The 20,135-nt window shown below is 42.8% G+C and overlaps 1 protein-coding gene across 2 annotated transcripts in view; it reads right to left on the bottom strand.

Annotated features, from left to right (window-relative positions):
• DPH6 (diphthamine biosynthesis 6) overlaps positions 1–20,135 on the bottom strand; it is a 435,665-nt gene that overhangs the window by 252,198 nt on the left and 163,332 nt on the right. For both annotated transcript variants that reach the window (XM_075065492.1, XM_075065493.1), the window contains exon 6: positions 13,732–13,793. In XM_075065492.1, the coding sequence (XP_074921593.1) occupies positions 13,732–13,793 (62 nt within the window). The remainder of the gene's footprint in view (positions 1–13,731; positions 13,794–20,135) is intronic.

The following is a 20,135-nucleotide window of genomic DNA, read 5'->3' as shown; positions in this document are numbered from 1 at the left end:
GGTTTTTATAGGACAAATCTACCAAAAATAATTAATGTAGATAAAATAAGAATGGACAACTTACAAAACAGTCAGAACCTTTTATTCTTTTTCCTGCCAAGAGTGTCTGCTGCAATGAATACTAAATAGAGCTACTGAAAAATAAAACTAATACACAGGTTTGTCTGTCTTAAAAAAACAAAAAAACTATGAAATGTGTGTATTTTTGAGGGACAAAGAAGTTTGATATTTTTACAGGTGTACCCTAGCTAAAAATATTTCACAGTGAGAATAAGGAATGAATGTTTACTGTGTAAGTTATTTCTAAACTTGATGGTTCTGCTTTTAAGCCTGGAGTGCTGTGAGTTCTTCCTGGAAACCAACATCAAACACTTCAAAGCTGAGAGTCTAAATTTGCTGTCCTTGTTGGGAAATCCCAACTTTCAGTGCCACTGGGCTTAGGATCATATTTGGTCCTGAGCATTCTAAACTCCCAGTGAAGTCACTAGCAACTGAAGATACTTAGCACCTCAAAGGATCAGGCTCTTAATGTGCCTTTTAGAAGTAAAAGAAGCTGAGCTATATTTTCCAAGCTGCCATCAGTGAGACAGAAACCAGCTTTCAAATACTTTAAAACACTAACATTTTTTACAGACTTGAGTTATCTTGTTTTGCAAGCTAGATATGACATGCATAATAAATGTGACAACTCAATAAGAATAACTTGTAAAGCTAAACCTAAATTTCATGAGAGAGGGATCTTGCCTCATTATTTGTAACGGGTCAAAACAACCTCACCTCTTGTTATATTTACAAATTACACCACTCAAGAAAAGTTGATATCCAGTCCAATTCTAAACCTAAAACACATGATAGCAGTTTTCAGGTATCTAAAAGGGTGTTATCAGGAGGAGGGAGAAAACTTGTTCACCTTAGCTTCTAATGATAGAACAAGAAGCAATGGGCTTAAACTGCAGCAAGGGAGATTTAGGTTGGACATCAGAAAAAAGTTCCTAACTGTCAGGGTAGTTAAACCTGGACTAAGTGATCGGGGTTTGAATCTCTCTTGAGATAGTACGAGTAGTAGAAATGTCTATCAGGGTGTCTTATCAGTTTGGTCCTGCCAGAGCAGAGAGGACTATGTCTCTAGCCTTCTCTAGGTCTAATGGATCTATACAAACCGCAGTTCTGAAACCTTTAACTAGATGAAATCAGCATCACAATACAATAAATCTTGTTTATGTATACAAGTAAGCCTTATCTACATACTCTGCTGCCCTGACCATGAATGGGTAGGCGGTTATCAAGAATTTTAGTATCGGTGAGGAAAGCCATTAATTACTGATCAATCCTGCTGAAGGCAGATTTTATATCTCTCGCAGACATATTCAGGTATTAACATTCCATACACTTATTTTCACCACAGCAACAATGAATAATTCTGGTGCAACTGTTCATAACACAATTTCTTAATTCTCTATAAGGAAACATATTGTCGCAATATGACTTTCTTGTTTGAGTTATATTTTTAAGTTCACTAGATTAGGGTCTGCGCATGTTGCCACAACATCTGTTTTAACCAAGGTTGCTTTGGTCACAGACTAGTTGGAGCAACACAATATTCATCTCATTATATAATCATACCTACCTATTTAGCAAAAATTAACTTTCTTGTCAGAATAATAGAATTATTTTACGTACTAAAATACGATTATGGCCCTAAACTGCAATATTGAGGAATTTCAGATCAATTCAGGTTTCACCAGATTTTAGCAGTCCCGCCCACGGCTGAGAGTGCGCCCCTGCTGTTAGCCGGTGGGCACCACAGCCCTAGTGGCAACTTGAGGTCTTCCACCCCTGTTTCACTCTCAGCCCAGACCCCAGCGATTGCGAAAAGTATATGGACTCTATACCAAAATAATAAAGTCTGTTATACTTTTCTACAATTTTCTATGTTTTCACAACTCAGCTGCAATTTTTTGCATCATAACGCAATCATAGGACTTCTCCATAATAAAAATAGAGCCAGAGAATTATTACTCATAACTTATTCCGGATATAATCAGAAAGAACTACGTATAATCTTTAGCGATTTTTTTTAGTAGAAAAGGAGACGAGAGTCTCTTATGATATCTATAGAGAGGAGAGGTGACCAGCCTCCCCCAGATAAGGAGCAAGGAGAGGCAGCAATCACAAGAGGAAGATAGAGGAGCAGAGTCTCTGATTTCTGACATCTTTTTCCAACCCGGCCTTTTTCTGAAAAAGGGGGCGTGAGTTCCGGGATTTGCAGCGGGTGCCGCTTGCTGCTCCCGAGAGAGTCGATGGGTGATAGCCCACTATTTTCCTATGCTCCGGCGCTCTTTTTGTTTGTTTCCTCTAGTGCTCTCGTTTTTTTTGTTATTGCTTGCAACGACACTTTCCCCACTCCCCCGAACCGTTGTCCATATTTATGTTCTATCTGTCACCCTAACAGGTATCAGGACAAGTCAGCGGGAGAGCAGAATCGACGTAGAAGGAATGTACCTGTTGGCTATGCCTGCTGCGCTGCCTGCACAGAGAATAGACGGGGATGCTGATGGGGCGCGCCACCCTGTTCCAACCCCCAATGGCTGGCAATGGGCACTTCCTGCAAGCGGGACAAAAGAGTGATTGCAAGATTTAAGGGAATGCGATCTTTAAACAACATCTTCTCGCTTGTCAGTAATAAAAAAGCACAATGAAGTAGCCCTTTCAGAAGTGGTCGAGTCTTAATTTATTCACTCTAATTAAGATTTTGCGTCGTTACAATTTTTAATGTTTTAGAAGGTTCTTTCTAAGTCTATAATATAACTATATATTTTGTATGTAAGTAATAGAGTTTTTAAATGTTAAGAAGCTTCATTTAAAATTAAATTAAAATGCAGAGCTCCCCAGACCAGTGGCCAGGACCTGGGCAGTGTGAGTGCCACTGAAAATCAGCTCGCGTGCCGCCTTTGGCACACATGCCATAGGTTGCCTACCCCTCAGACAACATTAACCAGGATGACTTTAAGTGAGGAGTTACTGTAGTGGGTTCACTGGGGTGTACTGTTTCCTATTGCTCTAGGCTGAAGTTTTGATGTCAGAAAAATAATACTTTAGGATCATGCTCTAAATACTGACCTATGACATCAAAATAATTGAAATTTGTGAATTAATTCTGAAATGTAATTGTCAACAGACTACTTTCAACCAACCATGAATCAATAAAAGTACCATGTAGGTAACAATCTTGTGCGGAAATGCCTTACATATTCATCAGTGGCACTTTTCAGGGCAGTGAGGGTTGATAATTCTTCATGGAAAGAAAGTCACTTAATTTTTAAATAAATGTTTTAGGTTTTAACTGGGTAACAGCATTCTATCAATAGTATACGGTGGCAACATTCTCCTTTTGCTTCACTCTGTTTGCACAAATTGGAACCCTACAGGGAGCTGCAGGATAATTACTACTGCAGAACTGGGACATATATGGCTCAATAGACTCCACCCTGAATGTAAGGAAGGGAAAGTAGCCCTCTGGCAAAGAGATTTCAGAGATAGGCAGGTCACGAAAGAAGGAATCTTAAGACCAGCCAAGCTGAAAGAAAGAAGGCTAAGCTAGAAGTGCCTGGCACTCTGACACCTTCTTTACAGAGGTAATTGCCATCAAAACCGATGTTTTCATTGACAGCAATTGCAGGAGAAAGGCTAAAAGGGGGGACACATCAATATTAAGTTTATGTCCCATAAAGGTAATGAAGTGGACACTGAAGAGTACACATTGATAAGACCCTTTAAAAATCCAAATATCAAGGGCTACAAAAAAACCATCCACTGGTGAGGCGTATTGCAGAAATGGCTGCTAAATGGACTCTCACTGGACTGATGCTATTCAGGTAGTCTAGTATATGTCTAATGTCTGTATTATCAGGAGATAGCTGATGAGATTCTGCCCAGACTGAAAACCTTTTGTATTTTGCTGCATAAGTGACTCTGGCGGAATTTTTTCTGCTGTTCACCAGAATGGTTTGGACTTCTCAGCAGCAAACTCTTTCTTCATGGCTCAACCAGAGATCATCCATGTTGTTAGGCAAATAGACTGCAAGTTTAGATGCTGTGATTTACCTTGATTTTGAGACAAAAGATCCTTATCCAGAAGTAGTGATATGGGTGGATGAATGGAGAGTTGATGTAAATCTTTGTTTCAGCACTGCCTTGGCCAAATAAATGCTATGAGGCTGCTCTGTCTCTTCTGAGCTTCCTGAGCTTCCTAGGAATCAGAGGGACTGGAGGAAAAACGTACAGCAAGTGGCTCAACATGGAAGAAGAAAGGCATCTGTGTCAGAACCTGGAAGAAAATCTCTTCCATTTGGGGTTTAGAGTGGTTGAAAGTCAATTATTGGGTATTCCCGCTCCTGGAAGCTTCCTTGCAGAACACTCCTTTTTATTGAGCATTTGTGATGGTCTATGAAATTCCTATTGAGGGGATTCACAACAGTGTTTCTCAGCCCTGGGAGATGAAAGGCCTTTAGGAAGATACTGTTCTTTAGGCAGAAGTGGATTGCTCTCTGGCACAGCTGAGATGACACTGCACCTTCCTGCTTGTTCCGATAAAACATAGTAATGGGATTGTCAGTGAGAACTTGAAAATGAACATCTCAAAGGCCCGATATCTCAAAGTTCCTGCGTATTTATATGGAATGAAAGTTTCAGAGGCATCCAAAGGGTTTGAACTGAAGTTTGCCCAAATGGGTCCCCAACACCTATCACGTCTCCTATCAATGTCATAGTTGGCTCTGGTGGCTGGAAAGGAACCCCTATGCATACATTTGTAGGGTCTCACCACCAATTCAGGGACTTACACACTTATAGGGTATGCAAATGAGTATGTCCAGCGAATGTCTGCTTGGACAATAGCCAGCCCAGCAGACATATGAGGGGAATTCTGGCATGTTAAGTCATATACATGCATAAGACCATATGCCCCAAGAGCTGTACACAAGAATGCACTGTTGTTCTCAAGTTGCTCTTGAGTTCTCAGAGGCTATGAACTGGAACCTGTTCATCAGGAGGTAAGCCATGGCAGTTGTGGCACTGATATCAACCCCTATTAAACTTATTTGCTGTGTTTGATGTAATTTTGATTGCTGTACATGCAGTTTTAGACCTAGACAACAGAATAGATGTCTGAGAAGAAGGATGCTGTTATGGATGGGAGACCTTGACTCTTCCTGAACTAGCCAATCGCCTAGGACAGGAAATATTTGAACTCCTAAATGGCACAGATGGTCTGCTATCACTATCATAAGCTTGGAAAACACCCTGGGGGCTAACAATAGGCTGCAGAATAGCACTGTGCATTGGTAGTGCATGATGGGAACCATGAATTGAAGATATTTTCAGTGGCTGGGATGTACTTCCACATGTCAAGAAGCATCTTGCAGGTCACTGGCAAACACCAATTTCCAGTCTCCAAGGAAGGGACAATAGATGCCATGGTGACCATCCTAAATGTCATTTTTTTTGATAAATTCAATCAGATTTCTTAAAACCAGAATGAGTCAAACCCAACTCTCTTTGTGATTATGAGGAAGTAGCAGGAAAAGAAGCCTTTCCCTCTGTGCTGGTAAGGAACTTCCTCTATTGCCCCCAATTCCAATATAGATGATAATTCTTGATCTAAAATAGTCTTGTAAGACAGGTTCCTGAAAAGGTATGGGGAAGGTGGATTGGGGAAAGGGAGGAGGGTGAGCTGTATAATGTAACCCTCTTTTTCTGTGCTGATGACCCACTTGTCTGATATAATCGCTGCCAATGCATAGTAAAAGAGAAAAAGGTACTTCCACAATAGAGGGTTTAGATGTATGTAGAAGATGAGACATTGTCTTCAACTGAGATATCAAAATGACTGCTTCAAAGTCATCAAAGTCTGGTGTAGAAAGGTGTGTTCTGGACAATGCCAATGCGTGATGCCTAGGAGACTTAGATCATCTTCTAGAGGCATCCTGAAATCTCTGATGATGGTAAGATCTGTCTTCTGTTTGGGACTTGAACTGCTTCCTCTTTGTTACTGGAGTGTAGATACCCAGTGATTGAAGAGCAGCGCAGGAATCATTCAACATATACATGGCTAGGCAGCCAGAAGGACCCTCTGGGATGCACTGCCTTTTTGAGAAGATGTATTTTAAGAAGGAAATCCCTCTGTTTTTTAAATTCTTGTCTCAAAGGGGGCACAAATAGAACATTTGTCCCTCATGTCGCTCACCTAAGAAGATTAGACAACTTTTGTACTTATCGCTAAGAGGAGTCATGGCCCTGCACATGACACGTTTAAAACTTGGGAATTTCTCCATAGTGAATCCCAATTTAAACTAACTTACTCACTACACTAAATTAACACTAAACTAAACTAACCCACAACTATATACAAGATTTTTTTTTCTTTTTTACAAAGGCTGTCTAGCCAAAGCTCAGAAGCAGCACGGAGTTCCACCTCCCACCATGAGTAGTAAGAAGGAACTGACGGGGAAGCAGCAACCATGTCCCTTTATTCCCTTGGCTCTCCCCTATCCAACGTTTCTTCTCTTCTTCCCCTCTCCTCGCATCACTTTGGTTACTATGGGAAATGTTTCCCAAAGACAAAGGCTTTAAATCGTAACCTTTGGTTTAACCTACCTTTCTCAGAAAGCTCATTTCACAACTAAACTCCACCAGCAAAAAGGGCTAATACTTCGGTTTGATAAAGACTTCACAAGTTAAAGTAAGTAAATAGCTTTTTATACCTGCTATTAGTGTTATCTCCACTGCGGACAGGGAGAGAGGAAAATAGTGTTTTTGGGGGGGGGGGGGTTATGCAACAACTCAACCCTGATGCTTTTGCCTCTGGTCACAGAACATCAGAGTTGGGGCAAGAAGGTGGCATCACAGCCACATATATATAATTTCCTTCTCTGCAAAATGGCACAATGATAGCACTGCAGGCCCATTCTGTCACTCTCCAAACCAGGAGACTCTTGATTTTAAGTGCTTTTTTATGGGCTGAGGCAGAATCTCCCAAGGAAAGAATAAGAAAACAGGAAGTGGAACTCTCTACATTTAAACATGACTAGCCTCTACAGACTCAGCTAGATTAATCTAATATATGGCTGGAGCATAAACCATAGAGACTAGATGTGTGGATTTATAAAATCACTCACCCTTCTTGCCTATCAGAAATCAGAGCATAGAGACAATGGGGTATATTGGGGGCAGAGTGCCTCTGACTCTGTAACTGCAGCCACAAGGGGTTTTCACAGTGGGAGTGTGATCTGGAAAGAAAGGGTGGTTCAGTGGTTAGTGTGTTAGCCTGGGACTTGGGAGACCTCCGTTCAATTCCCTCCCACACCAGAGATTTTACGGGTGGCCTTAAGGAAGTCATTGTTCAAGATTTTCTAAGGTAGCTGGCACCTATCTCCCTCCACCTCTAGTGGAATTTTCAAAAGTATCTAAGCAAGTTAGGCACCCAACTCACATTAATTTCAGTGTGAGTTAGATGCCTACCCTGCTTAGGTGCTATTCAAAAAATCCCAATAAATGCATATCTGCATCTTTAGGTGACTAAACACCTTTGAAAATCTGGCCTATAGTCTCTATGTGCCTCAGTTCCCTCATCTGTAAAATGCACATACCTCACAACCTAGCTGACAGAAGACTTACATATATAAAATCTTGTGAGGCACTCAAATAGTGCAGTCACTATTGGGTTATTTAAATACCTTAGATATACAGGACTGGGATGGGAGAAGCACAAACAGTAGCAATGAAAGAGGAGAGCCTGGAGGTGGCCTCTATTCTCACAGCTCTTAGGGAACTGGGCAGGTGGGTCTGAAAGGGCTCCTCAGAAAGAGATATTCTGTCCCAAGGGAACTGGGAGCCTCTGGGCTCCTCCTGCCTTCAGGGGTCTGTGAGAGCTGCAGCCTTATTAATGGAGTTAATGTGATATTTTCCTTGATTTGGCAAAGGCATCATGTCCCCTCTCTGCCCCCTCACCATGTTTGGGTTCTCTCCTTTTCCCTTCGTTTCTGTCTGTTTTTCTGATATGAAAGACCTCATCAGGTTGCTAGAAAATAAGTTTTTAAAAATCATAAACCCAAGCATTTATCTTCAGTTTGTAGTTAATGCTTCAGTTTCACTATGTCAAAGGCACCTACCTAGTAAAAGTAATTTATTTGTGCTGACTTTTATAGCATGCATACCACAAAAAGAGCTACAGAACAATGTTAGCTGTGTAAGCTTCCTCATGCTGTCCTGCCAACTTATTTCAGTACTCTGCTGGAGGGGTACCCCGGTAAGAAGTTAATTCTGTCCTTTATACCAATTCAGTCCTTGCCTTTCTTTTGAGATGGTCAACAAGGAGCCAACTGTAAAGAGTTTTTGTGATCCATTAACGAGTATACTAGGAGCTGCAATGAGACTGCCAACTCATTTTACATAGACATCAGACAGCAATGACTTCTGGTCACTACTACTATGTGCTACATTCATAGCAGTGACCTAGAGGTGAAATGTTCTCTACTTCATTACCAGCTAAATTATGCTCCAAGCTCACATTTTTGGTAAGAATTACTTTGAAACTTTGGATACCATAGACAACAAGGACTGGGAAAAATGTGTGAGACAAATAAAATAATCAAAAAGGACTAACACCATCATCATTTTTCTCTCTCTCATTCACATATACAAAGTAAATATTGGAAATATGTTTTAGCCTATACGCAAAATTATTTAAAATCAATTATTGAATGGTCATGCAAGAGTTTGAAGACACAATTATTATGTTGTTAAAAATACTTCTCATTTTCTTATTCACAAAGGGGTAAGCTCCTCAGATCATGCAGCGGTTCCAAACTGTGGGTCAGGACCCCAAAGTGGGTTATGACCCTGTTTTAATGGGGTCGCCAGTACTGGCTTAGAGTTGCTGGGGCCAAAACCAAAGCCTGAGAGCTTCAGCTCTGGGCAGCAGGGCTCAGGTTACAGGCCCCCTGCCAGGGGCTGAAGCCCTCGGGCTTTGGCTTTGGCCCCCCCACCTGGGGTGGTGGGGCTCAGGAGGGCTCAGGCTTCGGTCCCCGCTCCTGAGGTTGTGTAGTCATGTTTGTTGTCAGAAGAAGGTCACAGTACAATGAAGTTTGAAAACCCCTATCACAGAGCTACTGGTCATGGAACAATGCCAGTGTGCAATAGTTGAGGATCTAGTCCTCTCTGTTCACAGGGATAAAGTTTCTGTTGTGGAACAACATAGATAAATTTGCTGTCACTATTATGCAACTAATTAATATCTTGACACTTAAATTAGAAATGAAAAATAACATAGGAAAGGCTTACTTATTGTGTGTGTTTCTCTCCCTCTCTCCTGCTTTCACCTCTCACTTTTTTTCTTGCCAGAGACACCCTTCTTGCTCCCAGAGATTGGTCAGCTCCATTCTACCATTTTTCCTCTTATTTTCTGGGCTCACTGACACACCACCCCATTTCTGGGGCATCTTCCCACTCCTATTAATCTAGCAGGCTTCCAACAGTCAGACATTATTCCTCTACTCTCCCTCACCAAGTACCCCAAGCTCCAGTTCCTTTTGCTTCTTGTACATAGTCTGAGTTGAAGTACATTAGTCATAATTGCATGATCACCACAAAAGTATCTTATTACTTCATTTGCAAACAGTTATCAGGATCTTGTAGAAACAGCTTCTGCATAATGGAAACTTTATTTTTAAGTGAACTTTAGAAGTCAGTGGGAAAAAAATAAAACCACTATAGTGTTTATTATGGTCTTAAACTGCATATAACTGTCTATCATTACCTTTGGCCCCAAAGAGTCTCCAAATAATGAATGTAGTGAATTTACCATTCCCAAGCCATCTCCACTGCATCCTGTGTAGTACATACACGTAGCTAACACATGCTAGTCAATAAACCTGCTTCCCAGAGAGAGGTTTCTTTCTTGTTGTGCTAAACAAATGCCAAAGTCTTAACTTGTACTGATTTGGTCAGGACTGCACGTGGATTCTCGTTTGTATACAAAGCCTCAAATGCAATATGAGCTAGTGGGCATTACTTGGTCGCCCACCACACACAGAAGACAAGGGGCAAAAACTGAATCAGCAATTAAATATTGCAACTGTTATGCTTCTGGGCAGGGCCGCCAGAGGATTCAGGAGGCCTGGGGCAAAGCAATTTCGGGGGCCCCTTCCATAAAAAAAAGTTGCAATACTATAGAATACTATATTCTTGTGGGGGCCCCTGCAGGACCCGAGGCCGGGGGCAAATTGCCCCACTTGCCACCCCCCCTTTCCCCGGGCAGCCCTGTTTCTGGGCAGATGTTATAAAATGTGAAGCTATCCCATGAATGTAATCGGCAAGTGGTAAACACAAGGAGCTAGCATGCTCTAGTGGTTCGAGCACCAGCTTGGGAGTTGGTAAAACTGGGTTCTAGCCCAAGTTCTCACACTAACTTCCTATGCTGCTTTGGCCAAATCATTTCACCTCACAGTAACTCAGTTTCCTCATCTGTGAAACTCATGGTACAGCACTGTTTCTTTGTTAAACTTAGTGGTGTATTTTAGCTTCCAAGAAACATAGTTGGTTATGATGAAATTCTATTCAGCAAAGTTATTCACATAATTCCTAAAGGAAAACCTTCTTGACAAACAAGTCACAAAAAAGTTTGAACATCTGTATAAGGCTTGGTGATGGCTTTGCGTCTGTGTTGCAGCATCCATCTTTCATTCTGCAACCACACAACTCCACATGACATACAATTAAATACAGAAAACCACGTTCACATGTGCAATCTTTGGTTCCTCAAAACAGTGAACAACATATCTAAGTGTTGTGCTTCATGTTCAGGAGAACGAAAAATCTAGCCAAACGATTATCTAATTTTAGTCTGTGTAAGGAAAAGAGTCCCGTCAATGCTCTTGGGGACATTAGTTTCTAGTGGAAAGGAATGGATTGTGTAATTATATACTTCAGGACAAATCCTTCCTGCTACAACCCTACTTCAATTCTGGGGGACCGTTTAGCAGTAAAACTGTTGCAGTTGAACTGGTCAAAGAATCATAGAATATCAGAGTTGGAAGTAGGGTGACCAGACGTCTCCATTTTATCGGGATTGTCCCGATATTTGCTTGTTTGTCCTGTGTCCCGACCAATGTTAAGTCAGGACACTGGACAAACAAGCAAAGGCTCTGGAGCCTGGAAGGGCTCGTGCCCTCCCCCGCCCCCTCCTTTCCCCACTGGATCCCTCCACAAAACCCCACCCCCATCCCCGCCCCTTCACTGCCCCATTGGCTCCCTCCCCAAATCCCCGCCCCCTCACTGCCCCATTGGCTCCCTCCCCAAATCCCCGCCTCTTGCCAAGCATGCCATGCCCAGGAGACGCAGGGGAGCGAGGGGCCAGGGTGAGTGTGAGTCTGACCTGGCCCCGGGCAGCCAGGACTTGGGTGCGGTACCTGGAGGGAGAGTAGGGGGGCGGCCCGCAGGGCCAGGCGGTGGCTGTTCTCCCCACCTGGGCAGCGGGACTCGGGAGCAGCCGCTGTTGCAGCTCCCACTGCCGTGGGGGGAGGAAGCGACCAAGCACGTGGCGCTCAGTGGCTGCGGCTTTGGCGCCCGGGCCCGAACCCCCCAAGCCCGGGCCTGCTGCGGGGATCCAGCAACGCGCACACTGCGCCCAGCCCCTGACCAGTCACATCTGGGCTGGCTGCCCAGATGATGCAATCCCGCGGCGGAGGCATCGGCAGCCCCGCCCCGTTCGTTTCCCTGCAGGATCCGACCGGGATGGGGGGACTGGGGCAGCCCGTGGGATTGCACCAGATGCGCAGCCAGCCCAGAGGCGATTGGTCAGGGGCTGGGCGCGCGCACGCTGGGTCCTTGCAGCAGGCCCGGGCTCGGGGGATTCGTGGGCACCAGAGCCGCAGCCGCCGAGCTTGGCCAGTGGCCGCTTCCTCCCTCTGCGGCAATGGGAGCTGCAGCAGCGGCTGCTCCCAAGTCCCGCTGCCCAGGTGGGGAGAACAGCCGCCGCCTGGCCCCGCAGGCCACCCCCACTCTCCCTCCAGGTACCGCGCCCGAGTCCTGCCTGCTCGGGGCCAGGCCAGACTCACACTCACCTCAGCCCCGCACTCTCCTGAGTCTCCTGGGCCTCCCTCCAGCACTTGTGGAGGAAGGAGGAATCGGGGGTGGGGGATTATTTTTTTTTTTTTTGCTGTGCGCCATTATTTTCCCCTCTGCCCCCCGTCCGCCCCCCCTGCATCCCGATATTTGACCTGGGTGATCTGGTCAACCCCAGCTGGAAGGGACCTCAAGAGGTCATCTATCCAACCCCCCTGCGCAGAGCAGGAACCAATCCCAGCAACTAAATCATCCAGCCAGGGCTCAGTCAAGCTGGGACCTTAAAAACCTCTAAGGATGGGAGATTCACCAACTATCCTAGGTAACCCATTCCACTGCTTCACCACCCTCCTAGTGAAAAAGTTTTTCCTAATATCCAACCTAAACCTCCCCCACTGCAACTTGAGACCGTTACTCCTTGTTCTGTCATCTGGTACCACTGAGAATAGTCTAGCTAGATCCATCCTCTTTGGAACCCCCTTTCAGGTAGCTGAAAGCAGCTATCAAATCCCCCTCATTCTTCTCTTCTGCAGACTAAATAATCCCAGTTCCCTCAGCCACTCTTCATAAGTCATGTGCTCCAGCCCCCTTATCATTTTTGTTGCCCTCCGCTGGACTCTTTCCAATTTTTCCACAATTGGATGAATGGTGGGGAGGATTTGGGGAGGCTGCATATCATCAATAATTCTGGGGCTAAGTGCATGCTCCAGTCTTTCCAAGATGACCCCTTTCAGTGGAGCAGGTTTTGGAGGCAACTCCAGCCAATAAAATGTTTTAGCATAAAGGCAGGATGTTTCCTGCCTAGATTTTTCTTTTTCAGATAATCTCAGTGCCAACACAAGCTACGGAGACCATACTGAGAAAAGAGTTCCCTGTAAATGAAGTATCAGGTTAAATATTGTCTATATTTGGATGCTTAGTATACAATATCCCTGTTAGTTAAAATTAGAAAACTTAAAAAAAAATTGCAGAAATCAACTATATTCTAACTACAATACATATTCTTTACTCTTATTTCTAAGAGAGTTGGTGACTTTTGATGGAGTCATCACTCTTCATGCTATGGGAAAGGAAACAACCACTTATTCCTTCTTGATTTTTCCAACCCACACCTTCCCAGAAAACCCTTAAAATTAATCTTTACTGTTGTGCACACATCACATCTGCTTCAGAGCACAAAACTGCTTCAAATAGATTCCCAAATACATAGTTGCCACTTCAAATTCCAAAATGTTTTATTTCTCAGTACTCATACTTATCTAATTCTGATAGTCCCTGTCATGATCAGCCACTTTAACATTACTTTTGGGTATTTAAGACCATCATAATTACCTAAAAGTCAGCTTGCCCTTAATACTGAGGGTTCTTATCCTCTGTCTTACTTTTCAAAACATACGACATGACACCTCTTGCCAACTGACTTTAACAGGAGTTCCATTCTCATATGAAGTACACAGAACAGTTTGCAAAACAAACTTTACCCTAACACCTTGTTTCTGAAAGTAAGTAACTGTTTCTAGAATTAAATTATTTTTATTAAGTGAGCTTGTATACATATAATTTCTCTTTTGAAACATTGCATATTTTGAGCATGCTTTAAGTTATACTTACCTCCAAAAGATAAGGCTCCATTTGATCCAATGTTTTTCCTAGATGTTTATCTGGATCTAAACCTGCCAAGATATATTAAAATATATTTAACAAATAAAATAAATGAAAGTAGTTTAGACATCAAAGTGGACTTTTTTTGTAACATTGTCCTTTGGAAGTCAGTTCCTGTATATTTAAAATCATTTTGATCCTAAAGTAAATGTACTAAGCTGGAATTCTCTCACTTATTCCCTTTGGACAACCTGTTTCCATGCTTGTAAAAAATAAGGCTCATTTCCTTTGCACTGCGTCAACTGGAAAATGTATTGTTTTACTGTATGATTTCATTTCTAAGAAACTTCATCAAGCACAAGGGAATATAGATAATTCAGGTTCATAGTAATAAAATACTACCACAGTCTGTGCAAGTTTATGTATTTAGATACAGTAGAACATCAGCCTTACAAACACCTCAGGAATGGAGGTTGTTCAAAATGCTGAAATGTTCGTAACTCTGAACATTATGGATATTCTTTTAAAAGTTTACAACAGAACATTGACTTAATACAGCTTTGAAACTTTACTACGAAGAGGAAAAATGCTGCTTTGTCCTTTTTTCACAGTTTACTTTTAATGCAGTACTGTACTATATTTGCCCTTTTTTATGGTCTTGGCTCTTCTGTTGCCTGATAGTGCACTTCCGGTTCCAAATGAGGTAAATGGTTGACTGGTCAGTTTGTAACTCTGCTGTTTGTGACAGTGAGGTGCTATAAAAAAAACTAACTCTATAGTTCCCCCACTATTCAAAAGTGACAAATTTGCCAGTGCACCCCTATTTTCTTTTACATATGCCTTTGCCTAACCATATGTATGTGTATCTCTCTCTCTCTCTCTCTCTCTGACACACGCACACACACAGCATAAAAATGGTTTATACTTCCAGTGTCTCTTCAGTTTGGAAGGTGGGGGCTCTTTTGCTGCTTCATTTCTTTTTGTATCTTTGACTTTTCTTTTAAGCGTTTTTGATGTTTGTGTCTTTCCATTTTTCATTTTGACTGAACAGTTATGTTTTCATTGAGGTGTAAATATTAATGATGAGCTTCTTTTTTGTAAATGGAATCGTTTAACTCGCTGCCTTTGCTCCTGCATTTGCTTTTTGCCTTTGTGTTTTGTCAACAGACATATCACTTTAGGCTGTGATATAGTCAGTTCTTGGGAGCAGAGCACATAACTGGAGCTAGTCAGTATTTGGATGGAAAAATATTCATGTCCAATAGCGCCTCATAACCTGTTGTGTGAGGTAACTTTTCTCCTTCTCAGTTAATACAAAAAAAAAAGATCCCAGTTAGCTCTGAGGAGGCACTATGCTTCTGGAAGTGTCATCTTTCAGCTAAAACTTTAAAAAAACAGAGGTCCTAACTACTTGAAGTTAATAAAAATCCATTCTGCCAACTGTACCTAAATTATTCAGTATTTTTCACTGGACATAGTATTTACCCTTATTTCCTAGGCTACATTGTTTCTGCCATCAGAGATGGCTGCATTTCAGGAGCAGATGAAGCAATATCTATAGCAGGGGTCAGCAACCTTTCACAAGTGGTGTGCCAAGTTCACTGTAATTTAAGGTTTCGCATGCCAGTAATATATTTTAACATTTGTAGAAGGTCTCTCTCTATGTCTACATTATATAAACTATTGTATTTAAAGTAAATAAGGTTTTTAAAATATTTAAGCAGCTTCATTTAAAATAAAACTAAAATGCAGATCTTATCAATTTAGTGTGATCCTTGTCTGGGGTTCCAGCCACCAGCCCCGCTCAGCCTGCTGCCGGTCTGGGCTCCAGCCGCTGGCCCTGCTCAGCCCGCTGCCGTTCTGGGGTTCCATTCACTCAGTGGGCTGAGTGGGGGGTTGAGTGGCTCAGTCCGCTGCCAGTCGGGGTCCCAGTTGCCGGCCGGCCTGGGTGAGCAGCTCAGTCCACTGCGAGTCTGGGGTCCCAGCCACCAGTCCTGCTCAGCCCGCTGCCGGTCTGAGTGAATGGAAACCCAGGCTGGGACCTGAGACTGGCAACTGGAATCTCAGACCGGCAGCAGACTGAGCTGCTCAGCCCACTGCCAGTCTGAGGTCCCAACCCCGCTCAGCCCACTGCCAGCTGAATGAATGGAACCCCAGCCTGGCAGCGGGCTGCACAGGGCCAGCAGCTGGACCCCAGACCAGCAGTGGGCTGAGCGGGGCTGGGGGCTGGAACCCTAGACAAGGATCCGAGGCCCTGCTCAGCCCGCTGCCGGCCTGGACTGAGCGAAGCCGGTGGCCAGGACCCCAGACCAGCAGCGGACTGAGCCGATCTCGGCCACCGGTCCCCCTCAGCCCACTACCAACCTGGGGTTCTGCTCACGCAGGCCAGCAAGAGGCTGAGCGGGGCTGGCAGCTGGAAGCCCAGTCCAGCACCCCACTGAGTGCAGTCAGCACTCCAGACTGGCAACAGACTGAGCCACTCAGCCCACCATCAGCCCCCCTCAGCCCGCCGCCGGCTGAGTGAATGAAACTCCAGGCCAGCAGCAGGCTGAGCAGCTCAGCCCACCGCCGCTCTAGGGTTCCGGCCACCGGCTCCTGACCAGCCAGGGTCTCAGCCGCTGGCCTGCTCAGCCCACTGCCAGCCTGGGGTTCCCTTGGGGTTCCCAGGCCAGCAGTGGGCGCTGAGTGGGGCTGGCGGCCGGGACCTTAGCTGGCAACGGGGCAACAGCTGGAACTCTAGAGCGGCTGTGGGCTGAGCCACTCAGCCCGCTGATGCGTGCCATCAAAAATCGGCTCACATGCTGTAGGTTGCCAACCCCTGATCTACAGTATAGCTCGTAAAGCACTTTGGGATCCTTCAATAAGAAAGTCACTATATAAATGTAAGATATATTAATAATAGTAATTAATTATTATTATTATAATTAAGTTTTTGCTAATTTCAAGTAACTGGCATACATTCACATTTGTTGATAACGGACTCAGTTTATTTAAAATTCTGTGAAGCTGAAACAATTTAAGTAAGTTAGATTTTAAAACACTAAGGAAGATTTTAAACATTTAATTGAAGCATATTGCAAATTATTTCACAACCTGAGGGAAGTGCTTTAAAGACTGCTTAATAGCTAAAATGGAAAAAGTCACTTTTTTTTTCTCTATGTCATTAATAGAGTGAAAATTCATGTTTATATAGATTTGAGAATGTAATCTGCATCTTTGGATAAGATGCTATCCAACTATGACTGTGGCCAACATGAGAATCATTTTAAAATATTTTAATTTTATTTTGGGGGTTATATCTGGCACCGCAAGACAATCTTGGTTCCACTGAAATCAATGCCAAGGTTCCCGCTGATTGTAGTTGCACAGGAGTAGGCCACCACTGCATTATTTCTAAGCATTCAGATCTGGATTGGAGATTCAGTTATCTGTTAATTAGTTGTAGAACAGGAAGAGATTTCTGTATGCTCTATTTGCAATTTCTTTTAATATTTGTAAATTTTTTGATTCGTTCTTTTAATTTTCATCAATTAAATACTGTATCTGCATTTTTGTACTTTTTATGTCTACCATCTCCCCGCCCCCGCCCCCTCCCCCTCCCCCTTTGGTCTAGGTTTGCCTGCTTATTTTGAAACTTTAGATCTGGTCATCTGTGCTGGTAGATTGTGTCCATTTTGCATATTTTTATTTTTTATTATTATTTTAGTAATAGGGAACTATACATGTATTACCCAAAATGCATGAATTTATGACAAGAAGATACAGTTCACAATTATGTTACAAATATAGAATATATGATAGGGTTAGGTGTTATAAAGATTTTACCACTACTGTTTTGGAAGGAAAACATTATTCATGAGTGGTACAGCCGCAACTGGGGCAGGTTTTCCAGAAAAAGTGGTAATAAAACTTTATTGCCCCCATTTCTTCACACATTTTGTTTATACAATGCATTTTTTGTCTTTTGTTTGCTTATTGTTTTTGAGCTTACTTTGCTTTTTGCCATAAAATGCTATAGCAAGAGACACAATGTTATGGACAGAGATGAGCAATATCCACAGCGATGCAGAAAGTAAATTTATCTAATGGTTTTCAATTTATGCAATGATCATGGAGCTAAGGAGATTGTAACTATCACAACCACCATATTTACATGGTATAACCAGATGCCTACATACTTCCTATGGACCAGATCCTCATCCCATCACAGTCAGTGGCAAAAAACCTATTGGCGTAGATCCTCAACTGATACTCTGGAATAACTCTATTGACTTCAATAGAGATATTCCAGTTTACACCCATTTAGTATCTGAAACTGATTTTAATGATTTTAATCAGCACGCTACCTTTCTTTTCTGAAAAAATATCACCCCAGTTTCTTTAATAAACCTAATATTTTCTCTTAAAATTTAGCATGGAATATGCATGCTACAAATATGGTTTAATAACAAATAGATACAGAATCATAGAACTGGAAGGGACCTCAAGAGGTCTTCTAGTTCAGTCACCTGCACTCAAGGCCGGACTAAGTATTATCTAGATCAGTGCTTCTCAAAGCCGGTCCGCCACTTGTTCAGGGAAAGCCCCTGGCGGCCCGGGCCGGTTTGTTTACCTGCCGCGTCCGCAGGTTCGGCCGATCGCAGCTCTCACTGGCCGTGGTTTGCCGCTCCAGGCCAACAGGACGCGAGATGTGCTGGCCGCCCTTACCACAGCTCCCATTGGCCTGGAGCGGCAAACCACAGCCAATGGGAGCTGCGATCAGCCGAACCTGCGGACGCGGCAGGTAAACAAATTTGCCCTGCACATCAGGGGCTTTCCCTGAACAAGCGGCAGCCTGACTTTGAGAAGCACTGCTCTAGACCATCCCTGACAGGTATTTGTCTAACCTGCTCTTAAAAATTCCCAATGATGGAGATTCCACAGCCTCCCTAGGCAATTTATTCCCATGCTTAACCACTCTGACAGTTAGGAAGTTTTTCCTAATGTCCAACCTAAACCGCCTTTGCTGCAATTTAAGCCCACTGCTTCTTGTCCTATCCTCAGAGGTTAAGGAGAACAATTTTCCTCCTGCCTCCTTGTAACAACTTTTATGTACTTGAGAACTGTTATCATATTCCTCCTCAGTCTTCTCTTCTCCATAGACTAAACAAACTCAATTTTTATTATTTTACCTCATAGGTCATATTTTTTACAAACTGAGACTAAACAAACTCAATTTTTATTATTTTACCTCATAGGTCATATTTTCTAGACCTTTAATCATTTTTGTTGCTCTTCTCTGGACTTTCTCCAATTTGTTCATATCTTATCTGAAATATGGCACCCAGAAAGGGATGCAATACTTCAGTTGAGACATAATCAGCATGGAGTAGAGCGGAAGAATTACTTCTCGTATCTTGCTCACAACACTCCTACAATACATCCTAAAATGACGGTTGCTTTTTTTTTTTTTTGGAACAGTGTTACACTGCTGACTCATATTTAGCTTGTGATTCATTATGACCCTCCATATCCCATTTCACGGTATTCCTTCCTAGGTAGTCATTTCCCATGTTTTACGTGTGTGCAACTGATTGTTCCTTCCAAAGTGGAGTACTTTGCATTTGTCCTTAGTGAATTTCATTGTATTTACTTCAGACCATTCCTCCAGTTTGTCCAGATAATTTTGAATTTTAATTCAGTCCTCCAAAGCACTTGCAACCCCTCCCACACTTTATAAGTGTACTCTCTATACCCTTATACTGTTGATGAAGATGTTGAACAGAATAGGATCCAAGACCAATCCCTGTGGGACCCCACTTGATATGCCCTTCCATCTTGACTGTGAACCACTGATAACTACTCTCTGGGAACAGTTTTCCAATCAGTTATGCACCCCCCTTATAGTAGCTCCATCTAGGCTGTATTTCCCTAGTTTGTTTATGAGAAGGTCACGCAAGACAGTATCAAAAGCTGTATTAAAGTCAAGATATACCATATTTACTACTTCTCCTCATCCGCAAGGCTTGCTACTCTGTCAAAGAAAGCTATTCAGTTGGTGTGAGACAATTTGTTCTTGACAAATCCATGCTGACTGTTACTTATCACTTCATTATCTTCTAGGTATTTGCAAACTGACTGCTTAATTATTTGCTCCATTATCTTTCCAGGTACTGAAGTTAAGCTGACTGGTCTGTAATTCCCCAGGTTGTCCTTATTCCACTTTTTATAGATTGGCACTATATTTGTGAAGAATACATATCACATCGTATCACTCATAAGTTTCACAGATTCCCACAGGCATGAAGAGAACTATATTTGCCTGTTTGGCATACATGAATTCAGAATAGTTTTGAAACGTACTATGATAATATAATATGTACACAATCTACAAATAAACCCATTCTGTAGGAAGCACACAGGATTAAACTTGC

The sequence above is a fragment of the Chelonoidis abingdonii genome, chromosome 4, assembly GCF_003597395.2.
Source record: "Chelonoidis abingdonii isolate Lonesome George chromosome 4, CheloAbing_2.0, whole genome shotgun sequence".
Lineage (NCBI taxonomy): Eukaryota > Metazoa > Chordata > Testudines > Testudinidae > Chelonoidis > Chelonoidis abingdonii.
The sequence above is the reverse complement of the archived record's forward strand: the minus strand, read 5'-3'. Positions and strand labels throughout refer to the sequence as shown.